Source organism: Callionymus lyra, chromosome 12 (assembly GCF_982586985.1).
Source record: "Callionymus lyra chromosome 12, fCalLyr1.hap1.1, whole genome shotgun sequence".
Lineage (NCBI taxonomy): Eukaryota > Metazoa > Chordata > Actinopteri > Syngnathiformes > Callionymidae > Callionymus > Callionymus lyra.
The window spans coordinates 23,420,793-23,434,160 of NC_141829.1; the positions used below are offsets into that span (position 1 = coordinate 23,420,793).

General features: G+C 40.2%; 1 protein-coding gene across 1 annotated transcript in view; it reads left to right on the plus strand.

Annotated features, from left to right (window-relative positions):
- LOC148068725 (ATP-binding cassette sub-family C member 4-like) overlaps positions 1-13,080 on the plus strand; it is a 37,401-nt gene extending 24,321 nt beyond the window's left edge. Inside the window, exons 26-31 of the mRNA XM_087803810.1 lie at positions 1,491-1,646; positions 6,328-6,417; positions 6,877-7,049; positions 7,587-7,692; positions 10,175-10,309; positions 12,660-13,080. Of these exons, the coding sequence (XP_087659936.1) occupies positions 1,491-1,646; positions 6,328-6,417; positions 6,877-7,049; positions 7,587-7,692; positions 10,175-10,309; positions 12,660-12,728 (729 nt within the window). The 3' untranslated portion in view covers positions 12,729-13,080. The remainder of the gene's footprint in view (positions 1-1,490; positions 1,647-6,327; positions 6,418-6,876; positions 7,050-7,586; positions 7,693-10,174; positions 10,310-12,659) is intronic.
- Positions 13,081-13,368: the final 288 nt, after the last annotated feature.

The window sequence follows — 13,368 nt, forward strand, 5'->3', positions numbered from 1 at the left end:
GCCCTGTGTGTTGGCATGCTACACAAAAGCTTCTTTTCATGGAAATGTCGGTAAACCTTTTGTCTAAACAAAAGGTTACTCATTGGCGATGTAATGGCGTATAACAAGCCTGTTTGTTGGCAGTCAGTGGAGTGTGGCATCCACAAGAGTGTACTTCTGTAGAACAAGTCATGATCTGCCAGCTAGTGCCGCTGCTGATGACAAATGATGTAATGAGCTGTCCTGGCTGGGTTGTAATCACAAAGGCGCACAAGTCCGTCGGCGAATATTGTTGATGATTTCTAATATCCTCCCGAAAACAGAATATGTTGCCATAAATCTGAGTTTCATCAAGAAATATAATTTTTTTTCTTTGCTACCTGAGCTAGTCCAGGATCTCGTCTCAGGTTCTGTGTCTGCCCCACAGCCCTGTACCGAGTTTCAGAGAGAATGCTTGAGATGGCTCATAGTGTCAAACCGTCGATCTTCGATATCTAACCTATCCACTGCAGAATAACAGAAAAAATAACTACATCATCTCGTCTGCCTTAAAATTGTGGGACCTCAATTTGAGCCCTGTTTTCACGGCCAGGTCGTCGGGCATGTGTGCCACATTGTCTTTGTTCATTTTCCGTGGTTGATGGGGGCTTCTAAAACGATTCGCTATTGAACATTGGAAATTGGAGTTTTCGTGTTTGCAAGGCCTTCGTCCTCTCAGTGTCGAGTGGGTGGCATGGATAAGGATTCAAATTTTAGACTCACTTGAGACACTTCTTTTTCAAATAAACAAATCATTGGCCATCAAGGTAAGGATAGAAACAGGAGTGGGTTGGATAAAGGGAGCTTTTCATCCAGCTGACACGTGTATTAACTAGTATAAAAAGAAAATGTAATCCTCCAAAAGACCACTGTTAAATTCTACAAAACTTGAGGTTATAATTTAAACTGGAGCTGTCGCTTATGTGGATTTAGAGATGTAAACCAAAACTAATTTACAGGCGACAGGTGCTTTATCATGACCAGTTCACTTTCTGTAAGAAAAGCTTTCTTAAACTTAAAGATGAATGCAGACGGTGTTACAAGACTTGGCCCTGACACATTGATTAAACGTCCAAATATGCTGATATATCATAGATCTTGCTTTGACAAATGGGCCACGTTTTTTTTCACAGTGTTGTGAAATGCAGCTGAAAGTTGAACAAGTGTGTGAATATTCCTATGTAGCTGAGGGGAAGATTAAGTTTTTTTCCTTAAAGAAAGTTGCTGTCAAAAGATCAGACAAACAAAACCATGAAAATCTAATTTGTTTCCTCTGCTTGTTGTTGATTCTTCCCTCATCCCTCTTCCTTTTCTACCCACGATAGGTTTTGTTCCATTGTGGTTTTACTGGGTCTCGAAGTGACGTGACATTTATTCAATGCCTGCCTGTGTTATTAATGTTCCCAAGAAGAATTATCATAACGGTTATTTATTTATTTGGGACTTACAAAACTTATCATCTTGCCTCGTAGGTTGGCATCGTTGGGCGCACTGGAGCTGGGAAAAGCTCGTTGATCTCCGCCTTGTTCCGCCTGGCAGAGCCTGACGGACGAATCATCATCGATGGCTTTCTAACTTCTGAGATTGGCCTCCACGCCCTTCGGAAGAAAATGTCAATCATCCCTCAGGTGCCAATTTCATTAATCTGCTTAAGCATATGAGCTTATATTTTGCACCATTAGAAGGATCAATCACACTGAATACACCAGACAGGGTTGTGTAGGAATCTTTTTGGAACACTACGGCACAAATAAAGCCATTATGTGTCTAGAATTGCCAACTTTGAAGCCAATAATAGCAGCCAGTATAAAAAAATACTCCATATTGTTCAGCAGAATATAAGAAGCTCAGCGAATGTTATGTGCCAATACAGTGTTAATAGGAAAGTAATCCACAACAATTAATCTTATAGAACAGGAGCTCCTTTACCTTTTATTTCCAGGTGCCCCCACATATGCTTGTCTTTGTGTCTGTGTGTGTCCATTTTTTTTCAAGGGGAAATTATTTAAATGGAATCCTTGTCTGTTGTGTTTATCGGTCTTTGTCATTATAGACGTGAGATGGACCATAAAATAACACAGAAAAATGTTTTAATCTTATTCATCTTCAAGGAAAAAAGTAAACAATTATTGAACTGCTTCCTATTAAGGGTCAAGAATTGTCAAGAATGTTTTGATTAAGAGACATTTATACTTCTTAAATAATTGACTTCTCTGAGTCACACCAAATGCGGGACATATTTTTATTTCAATTTATTTCAGTTGACCACTCTTGACCATGCTCTCGCTTTATACTGCCTAAATGTATGTTTGGATGGTTTGTTTTTTCCCCTTGTTGTTGTGATCATAATTTCACAAAACGCTGTTTAAGATGACAGTGGTACACCCCTAAATCAAAGACTTACTGGCAACTACGTTGTGACGGGTCGCAGAATGTCTGATGCTACTTAACTTGAGGGTAACAGGCTAGACTTCTTGTAGATAGGCTTTGTTTAAAGTAAGGCATCTAACGGCTCTTTGTAGGACTCCAAAATGATAGTCTCCTGATGGCCGTAGTAAATACCAACATAGACCTAGTGTTGTTTATAGCTGGAGATTGAAATAATGTAGCCCTTAGTGGCACCGTCATCAGAGAACCTCAGTTCCAGTTGAACCTGAAACCAGAAGTTTCTACAAAGGAAAGGGAAGACAGAACAGAACCCAAGGGCATCCCAATACAACTTAATATAACTTGTATTACATCTTTAATCCAAGTATTTTTTTGGTTATATGCTAATCATGGATTATTATTATGACAACTTCTTACACTCTCAGTTCATTTAAGATGTCATTGAAACCACATTCTTAAGTGGATAGCTTTGCTGACATTGCAAAGAGTTAAAAACCAGCCCCGTTCCTCTCCCCAATTTTTAAAACCCCTTACCTTAGCTAAATGTAAAACAAGTGAGGAGAATTACAGTCGTCACTCAGGGGATTTCTGAAAGTGAGACAAACCAATGCCTTGAGACAATTTAACTTTATTTCCGCTTGTTGAAACTGATACGGCATTAAGAAAATGCCAGCCTGCGGGTGAGTGTCAACCGAGTAGAGGGAGGGGAGAAGACTCCCACGGCCTGCACTGTGAAGAGAGCAGTTCGCCATCCCTGACAGAGGATTAGCCTTTTACCCCCCAAAACATGGGAAAGCAGCTTAGATGAACTCTCCCCCCATCCTACTGTCAGTCTCCCATGTACTCCGTCACTTCGCCCCAGTTGTAAACACTTCTAGGGTTCAGCCAAGACGCCCAAAAACAATTTCACTAATGTGGATTTGATGCTTTTTTGGCACAGCAACTCCTTTAGATAAAGTTTTGCTTTCCCTCCTCAACTAGTTGGAGATGGTTGTGATGAGTGTTTGATTGGATTTGTTCATTCTGTCCTAAAGGGGATCTGTTACTGTGCAAGTCAACATTTTGAATGCTTCAGTGATGCCAGCTTTCACTTTCAGTGTAACTGTTTACCAGCTCGTCTACAGAGTTGTTTCTTTATCAACTGACATTCAGGTCAATCAAGCCTTGCATCATTTAACTTCACCAATCAGTATTGGCTTTTAAAATGTAAATATTGTTTGCTATTTTTAGGACAAAGTCCCTGACTTATCCACATGTCCCTCTGATATCCTCATTTATGATTTAGCCAATCCCAATGACAGCGTTAGTATCTTAATCCCTGAATCATAATTTAGTCTTGTTTGCTGGACCTGAAAAAATGTAGATTTAATTCTCTTCAGTGTCACAATTGTATGAAAACAAAATCTACTTGAAATACAAATTTACTGATTATCTCCGCATCAATATTTCTGTTTTTGCTAGGTAAAATATCTCTAGTTAGTTTGCTAGCTTAGCTTGAATGGATCTTGATGCGTCATCCAATCAACATCTAAACATATTTTTTAGCTAACATCACGGCAACCGTATTTGTATCCATGTCTAGAGTTTGGCACAAATACTCTAAATCAAGGGTCCTCAACCTTTTCTACACCGAGGAATGATTTAGTGCTAGCATTTATTTTCAAGGACAAGGATGTAATAAAAACTGCAAAAATTAAATCAGAAGGAGCAACAACATTTTATAGGGGGTTTCTTAATTTTATCCAACTGGTTTAAAGGGCTTATTTTCTTGAGTAAAAATAAAACACTTTCAGATAGCAATAATCCTTTTTTTCATCATGTGCGGCCCCGTAACAAATGCACTAACCTGTACCAATCCACTACCTGGTGGTTGGGGCCCACTGCTCTACACCAAACATTATGGCAATGGCCATTTCACTCCTATAAAGTTTCCATTCATTCCACTTCTCACCCCAGAAAGTCTCCACCCTTCCTGCACTCTCTTCTTCACCTCCTTTAGTTTCTGACCTTAGAATATAGAATTTTGACAGATGTTATATACATTATATACTGTATAATATACTGAATAAGCTTATTAAAGACTGATCTATTTTGGGGGATGATTCCTTAACGCTTTATAGTTTTCTGTCTTAGCACTCAATCCTAAATTCCAGTGTGTCAGTCAGCCACTTTCAGGAAGACTCTAATCTGCCACCGGCATTTCAGTGACCTCTAGAATCACCTAAATGTTCCTCGTTTCTCCTGCATGAAGCTCAATCATTGGCCTAACAAAGTGATTATGATTTGCACCTACATCTTATGCATATGTTGGATGAATAAATCTTTGTGCCAGCACACATGATCGCACCCAACAAAGCCACCTTTGACAGTGAACGATGAATAAGATAAGAAGTGTTGCATTCAAACAGAGAAAGCCGGAGCTTTAACCTTAACACAAGACAGTCATCCTTGTAAACCCTGGTCTCATGATAAATCTGCCGGAGGAACAATGCCACGTCAGATTCACATCTGAGCCGGAATATGGCTGTAGTTATTAACTGTTATGTAGATGCAAGTGTCGTCGGTTTGTGAGCACAAAGGGAGTTATCGCTGCATGAGAAGATGTCAGATATGAACATTTCGTAAGAACACAGTTACTCAGTGTACACTGTGTGTGTAGATGACAGAACATGATTGACATTTATAAAATAAAATTGCATTAACTGGAGCTTTTGAAGCGTAGAGTTCTTTTAGGTTTTATAAGAATATTTTCATTAATGACTTCACATATCTGATTGTAAATACATGACTACGGTACTAAAGCTTATTTTTGCATGAAAAACTAGTGCAAAGGTTTGCATTATTTTATATGGATCAGACAGATAAATAATGTTATGCATTAGTCACATCCTAAATATTGTCGTGGCATGTCATCGGGCAGCTTGCTCATGTGTATCAGGGTTACCACAAATGTTGCTGACTTTGACTGTGGCCTCGATCCTCCGCACTGTAATAACAAGCTTTATTCACTCCCTTAAGCGTGACAGCGTGGATGAACCTCAGTCCAGGCATGTGGCTCGCCATAAATACATGCTGCGACTTCTTAATCGTGCCAGGTCTGAGGCCGACCACTCGTGATCGTAGGAAACTAATGTCACAACAAAAGACAAAAATTAGCATGTGACCCATTTCTTGACCAATGGCAACAGAAAGAAGTACACAAGTGTCATGAACATTTGAGGCACAGTCATATGCACCTATGATACAGCAAAATAGATGATTACAATTTTATTTGTTTCTGTTATTATCTCAGCTAAGGAGGTCATGTGGTTATCATTTTAATATGCAATCTGTTAGCAAAATGTCTCAAGAAATTGAAAAAAAGAGTGATAGTTATATCCTTATTGAAACTGCCACTATTCCAGAGAAATCAACATCCATCAACCATTTTGTGTTCATTTTACTGCTCTTTCTGTAAATGATGGTTATGAATGAATATAAATGGTAAAGTTAAAATAGTAAAATATACATTGCAAATAAAACAGAGTAAGATGGACTCAAATGAACGACTCTTAGAATGCTTTTAAAAAATATATTTTTTCTCATTTTTCATCATTCATTTTATTTAGTTCTCATTTTATTTTTTTAAACAAAACATATTTGACTTTTTGTGTCATGTTACTTCTTTGAAGATGAATCACTTTCTGGTTATAGTTTTGATGTTCACAGGTATTATTTTCACTCCGAAGTCAAAGATGAATTTCTTGAAAATGAAAAAGATCAACTTATTGAAGCCTTTTAAAAAGATGAATGAGCGTCTTCCCCTCTCATGCAGACCTACCGGTGCTCTATAAAGTCCATCTTAACCCTTTCATGCATCCTTCCCCTTGTCATTATCTTAACTGGCCATGCCCTTCTCTTTCTATATCCATCTATCCACAGGAACCGTTTCTCTTTACGGGCACCATGAGGAAGAATCTGGACCCTTTCAGGCAGCACACAGATGAGGACCTGTGGAATGCACTCCAAGAGGTACTCCAGTTTGGTTCTGAATGATTCCCCCTTGCCGGCCCAGGGGGGATCCCTCTGTCCTTGTGTACAATGCTGCCATTCAGCCTCCCTGCTCGCCACAAGTCATGGGGGGAAATCCCATTAGGGCCATGGGGCCCAGTTCAATGTGCGGCTTGTAACTGGGAACCATTGAAAGTGCTGGGGGAGATGTGTTTGGGCAGTCAGGCCAATCAGGATGAAGGCTCCCCCCACAGTGAAGGGCTTCAGCTCCTGGTCCTGCCTCTGAATGGGTTTGGTGGCCTGGATTAAAGCTAGAGGGCTGGCCACAAGAGAGCACTGGCCAAGGTCATCAGTGGACCTGGCCCTGCATTGTGCCAGGCGGTTAATGGGTGTGTTGGGATGGTTCTTAAAAGACGTCCCCGCAGGAAGCCTTTGTGTTGGCGTAATGAAGGGTTGAGGCTCTGATCTCCCTCTCTGCAGGTGCAGATGAAGGTCGTGGTGGAGGAGCTGCCCAATAAACTAGAGACAGTGCTGGCAGAGTCAGGCTCCAACTTCAGCGTGGGTCAGAGGCAGCTGCTATGTCTGGCCCGGGCCATCCTCCTCCAAAACAGAATCCTCATCATCGACGAGGCCACAGCCAACGTGGACCCCAGGTCAGAGAACAGTTACCTGATATTATGGCATACACCGATTTCTTCTTTATAATCTGACATCTTTTTAGCATTTGAAATTTCCTTGATAGCAATTAACTGATGGCAGGCAAGTTCCACACGTCACCTGCACAACACATATTTCAGTAAACTATGTAAAAAGGGAGACACAAAACCTTTTTTTTTAATTTGCTCCAGTCATTTCTTGAAAATGTAATTGAAAACCAATTTGTTTTGTAACCTTTTAATAGGCAATAACATAAGCTACTTGGTAGAGGCAACAATACACTTGGCCATGATACACAGATAGAGTATCCAGTACATAGATAATAAACAAAAATGTTGGGACACCATTCATTTGAAAGAGGGCGATATCAGTCCATAATACCTACGTTGTCCTTGTAACTCTATATCTACTCTCTTGTGTGTCCGCACATACCTCACTGATGATCGGCTATTGTTTGTGTTGAGTAAAATCCCTGCCCAAGGCTGTGGAGGAAGACTTTTTGTGCTTAGGTGTTGTGTTCTATCCCGCTTTAGAACTGATGGCCTCATCCAGCAGACAATCCGGGAAAAGTTTCAAGAGTGTACCGTCCTCACCATCGCTCACAGGCTCAACACTATCATCGACTGTGACAGAATACTGGTGAGTATAGGAAGTCGTAACTGAGTAGTTCTCGGTCTTACCTCAACACAGGTCTTTACAATGAATAATCATGTCAACATTGGCCTTTCTAAACTCCACTCACCCACCATATGTCGTACATTCACGATCAACACGAACTCTTTGACACCCCTTTCCTGTCTTTTCAATGGGCCAACAACACGTTCTCTATAGTTTCAATTAACGTGGCCGTTTTTGGAACAGCTGGGCTGTTTTCTCCCTCACAGCATTTCCTCTCATTGAACCTGCACTTGAGCCACTTGATCTTTGGCCCTTTCCTGCTACTGCCTGCAGAGGTGCCAATTAGTGCCGTTAGTGGCAGCGTTTGCTGAGGGTCTGTGGAGGGCAGAGCACGACCTGCTGGCAGCCCGGTCGCGGAGAGGACTCCAGCCAAATATCAAACAGCAGGGACCGTTTCACACCTGCACTTGTGTTAAACACTTACCGACAAGGACACATTTTCTCTGTCCATCATCTGACCAGGAGCAAGACTCAAGGCTACAGAGAAATTGTCCATAGACATTTATCCCACTACAAAACTTTTTGCTTTTGTAGACCGAAGTTATTCAATTTCTATGTCACTTCTATGTAATTTGCTAGCCCATTCCATATTAGTCAGCTGAGTTGTTAAAGGTATTGTAAATCTAAAATTCAAAGTTCACTAATATACTACCCCCCTCGACTGAAGACTAAGATTTGGGAGTAATTTGTTCCTCTTTTTCTTGTCCTTGTCAAAAATGTGTGTCGATGCTAATGTTCGTCTTCATCTTTGACCAAAATAAACTTAATAAATCTTTATATTTTACGTTTGTTTGTAGCGGAAGCTCCCAGTTTCTCAGCTCAAGGCTCCAAGCAAGATTTACGCTGATAGCCTGGTATCTTCTGCTACAAACAAGCTAAAAATAGAAAGACTTATTGAAGTTTTTTTTGGTCAAATATGAAGACATTTTAATGCTGTTTGCTACATTATCATGGGCACACATTTTTGACAAGGATATATAACTAAGTTGTGCGTATGCAACTCCAAAACACAAGCAATGAAAAGTTAAACGGTTGCATGTTTGATACCTACTTTAATTATAATTATGAGCTTTATGGGTCTCAAGATTTACATTCTTGGAAATAAGATTCATAAGATGGGAAAACACACTCACTCAAACACACACTCTTAACTAAAACATGATGCTTCAGTAAAGGTGATTAAAGTACCAAAAGCACTAGGACAGCACATATACAGTATCTGCCAATGACCAAATTCACATGACTGTATAACATCTCAGACAAAAGAATTAATAAAACAACTTCCATGATTCAACAACTGTCTTAGCTATTAGCAAAGCTAACTTAGCAAGGAAGCTAGTTCGCGCGCAGCCTTCGACCACCTTGGTCCTTTCTGTGGGAGGTTGTATGTTCTTGTGCTTCTTGGGGTTTACTCTCTTTAACCAATGGACTTAAATAAGTAGCACCTGACTGAGTAGAGTTGTCAGACACCTGATTAGTTCAACTATATGTGCTGACTGGTTGGATCCATAACCTGCACCATCTAGGCCGTTTGAGACCCCTCCAGTAGTTTACTCAACAGTCCAATTGATTAGTAAGTAAGTAATTGTGACTGATTTTCCTTAAGCTATTGATTGGTGCAACTTTATGTAGGGAGCTTGTTTTGGTTTACCTGACACAGGTTAATTGATGACTCGAACAGTTCCTTGGGTCGAGTAAATATCTGGGTGGTTGTATGTGTGGTTGTACCACATCACCTTTCCAGGGTGTCCCTTCTTCTCCCTCTTTGTTACAACTTACTAATGTCAGCATCCATTGATAATACATACTTTATATGTATTATAATTATACTCTGATGTCATCGGTTTTAGTTTTATGGTTGACTTCTTTATTTTACCTTCCACACAGACAGAATTTTTGAAAAGTCTTCCACCACTGCAGCTAATGCTGCCTCCCATCATCAATCTTAAGAAGAAGCTGACAGTAGTTCCATTAAAAGTCTATTAAGCAAGGATTAGGGGCAAACAAACTATCTTTGAACAAAGTGATTGAGCTAGTTAAAATTTGTCTGCAGTATAATTGCAGTTCTTTGCCAAACCCGTGAATTGGCACTATTCTTTGTTTGAGAAATGATGGTAATTTTCCCGAGAGCCTTAAAGGTGTGATTGTTGGATTTGAGCGAAGGACCACCTTAGAGCTGCTGGAGCACCAAGATAAATACACGGATGAATCCCTGATCTTTAGTCTGTCGGCGTCAGCACGCTAGACTTTCACCCTGCTAACAGGCGACACTCTTTGTCCGAGACCCTGTCGCGGAGAAGCAGGGGCGAGTGTTTGCTGTCAGCATGAGTCATGGAGAAAATGGATGGTCTGGAAGTTCACAGAGCTACTGTTTCTCGATGCATCACTCAGGGAAACAGCTGAATGTTAGCTTTTCCTCTAACACCTCTTCTTGTGATTGCAGGTTCTAGATGCGGGGAGGATTGAGGAATACGACGAACCGTATGCGCTCCTACAGAACCAAGATGGATTCTTCTATGAGATGGTCCAGCAGACGGGCAGAGCCGAGGCCGCCTCGCTCATAAACTCGGCAAAACAGGTAACCACGCCTCTCTTTGGACATGATGATGTCATCACTCCACTCTTGATTCCTGACAATGCAAAGACACTTGATTTCCATTTTAATTTCAGGCGCCCGCACATCAACACACTAACACCAAGTGAAATTGCCCCTTTGTAGATTTACATCCTACGATTTTATCTCTAAAGCTTCCAGTATAATCTTTTATTTCTCCTCGAATGTAATTTTGAGATCATTTGAAAGATGATTCTAGAAAAGCAGCTTTCTTTGCTGTGCTATCTATATTTAAAATATTCACTTTAACTTCATGGCGATTTGGGATAAACTTTCTATGGGGATTACTGTAATAGAGAACGTCCATATTTTTCCCTGTGAAATTCATTTGTGATGTATTTCCCCCCTCAGACACTGGGCTGATAAGAGGCGGCTATTCATTGTTCAATTCCATTTTGTGTGCATCTGTCTGGGACCTCAGATACCATATTGCAACTTCAAACAGGTCTTTGTGAAATAAGAAAAAGTGGGCATCATTTCATTTTCTTTCTGTCCCCCGCACAAATTTATCAGCGGAACTGTATCTCCTCCGCCAGAGGAGTGAAATGAGTAAAATACTGATTTCAAAGACTCTGCACACTGTGGTATTATTTGGCATCGTCTTACCCAGCACACTGGTGGATCGCTGCTGACAATGTCCAAGCCCTTACACTTCTCTTTCTTCATTGTCGCCCGCTGTCCTCGGATCAGATTACGGCAGCATCCATAACTGTCTAGCACCACTTATTAAATACTGCGGTGCTGCACATGTTGTGTGTCAAGTTTCTATAGTTGTCAGTCAAGTTTAAATACATTCAATAATCTGATATCAACCTTCTGCTCCTTTGTCACCCTTGAAAGAGAAACCTAGGCCAGGCGGTGAATCTCACACTGTGGCCTTTCTCCTGTTTTTTTTTTGGGTCCACAAGCTTCCAGTCGTCAGAATCTCTTCATATAAAAACGTCAACCTTTCACACTTGTGTGTAGACGTGATGTCAGATATCTGGAACGGCAACAAAAAACAAGTATATCACACCACAACAGCTTGTGAGATACATCCTGTTTGTATGGGAGAATCCTTTTTTCTGAATATGATTGTGACCCCAATCATGAGTAGCAGTTGTTTAAGCAGTCTTGCACAAACAAAGTTTTCATTAATCATGAGGTGTCCGGGGGGGGTCGACCTGTTTATAAGGGTGACATCATGTCCTTTTTTCAACCGAGATGTCCTTTTTTGAACCTTCATCTATTTAATTTATTCAATGTTCACGTTGTTTTGCATTTTGTCTCTCTGTATCTTACAGAAAATATGCTATTATTGACTTCATCTCGCTTTCACTTCTACTGTAAGAGTGGTGGTCTGACTATAAGGAAACGTTTGAGTAATCATGCCATCTGTTGATCTGGATCTCTTCATGATTTGTAAGATAATGTGGTGAAGACAATGTAAATTTGGGGAAAACCTCAAAAGAAATAGAATTGTTAGTGCCTTATGAACACAAAATTCTATGGCCAAAAACACAAGCTAACTTCTCTTAGCGAAGACAGAGAGTTTGTTCTGAATCATTCTCGCAGCTATTTATGTGGATGCCGAATTAAAAAAAAAAAAGCCAATTGAAACCTTTAATATATTGGCTGATGTGTGAAGCTGTATTTGTTAAAATTACTTGGCAAAATTTGAATAAAATACGATAATTTTCCATTACAAGTACCGGTATGTGGCGCACCTTCCTGTAGTCACGTTATTATTGAAAGAATGTCAAGGTAACTACCTTATCTCACAACATTAAAATAATAATAACAAGACTCAGAGGTTTAGAGGGTTCATGCACAATATTTCACAGGTTACGAGGTTCCTGCTCCCCATTCAAAGTAAACATTTTAGAAATATTACATTTCTTTTGACGAAACTCTGTGATTCAAATTTTTACTGCTACGCACGTTGTTAAATCAAAATTAACAGAGCGATGAAGCAAAGTGAATTTTAAGTAACCATTACTGTCCCTTAACAACATGTTTGCATCATCAGGAAGACTAATATCTCTCTCCAGATTATGTTTATGATTTAAATGACCAAACTGACACTATTCTTTTATTCATTCACTCATATAAACAACCTATAGGGGTTAGAATATCAACAAATCCTGTTTTTGTTCAGAAGTCTATTTTCCTTTGGATGCTGCGTTCATGAAGCTGAACAAGTCATGGTTCAACAGTCGACAAATCCCATTAGCCCTGCTCTGACTGGATCTGTCAAAAGACCAAACCTTTATCTGATGGCAGCTCAGATTAAATGTTTGTTCTCTGCGACATCACCTTACCGTTCTGCTTCCAGGTTTACATGAAGAAAAGGGAGCCGGCGGACATCGAGGACGTGTACATCATCCCCGAGACTTCATTGTGACAACAACGCTCCCGGTGAGATTCATTTTGAGCTACAATTTGGAATGTACTGGAGCTGAGAACGGAAGCTTTTCGCTCGTACTTTGTGGGCCTTTCTCTGTCAGTGTATTGATCACATGCTGATATGTGCGCGTCGGCCTCTGGGGGCACTTCAATCTTACATCGGTGCTCAAAACAGTGCAGATATTGACTGTGGTCATCCCGGTGCAATAAACTATATCTTGCTTAAATTATCATTTTAATGAGACTAGAGTCAACAACGAGCTGACTCCAGGTGTACAGTTATTTTCAACGACATATCAACTGAATCAAGAAGTGATCATGTTTCTACCTCAGCTTTGTATTATTTTGATCAAAACAAACATGTTACTGGCTGTCAATCATACGTCTCACAGTTCATGTATTCCTGTTTAATTCCTTCATAATAAAATAACACTTGTCTCAGACTCTGATTTGTTTTTGAAGAACCCTCACACATGACTCACCAACAATTTCCCTCAGCCTTTACTCATCCTGTGTCTTAGCCTCAGGTCGGCGGTTCCGACCAGTTCTGAATGTTTTGACAAATTGGGTCGTGGTGGGGAAAATACAAAGTCATTGTGACGCAGAACCTGCGTACACACAAGGAAAATATTGGAAAT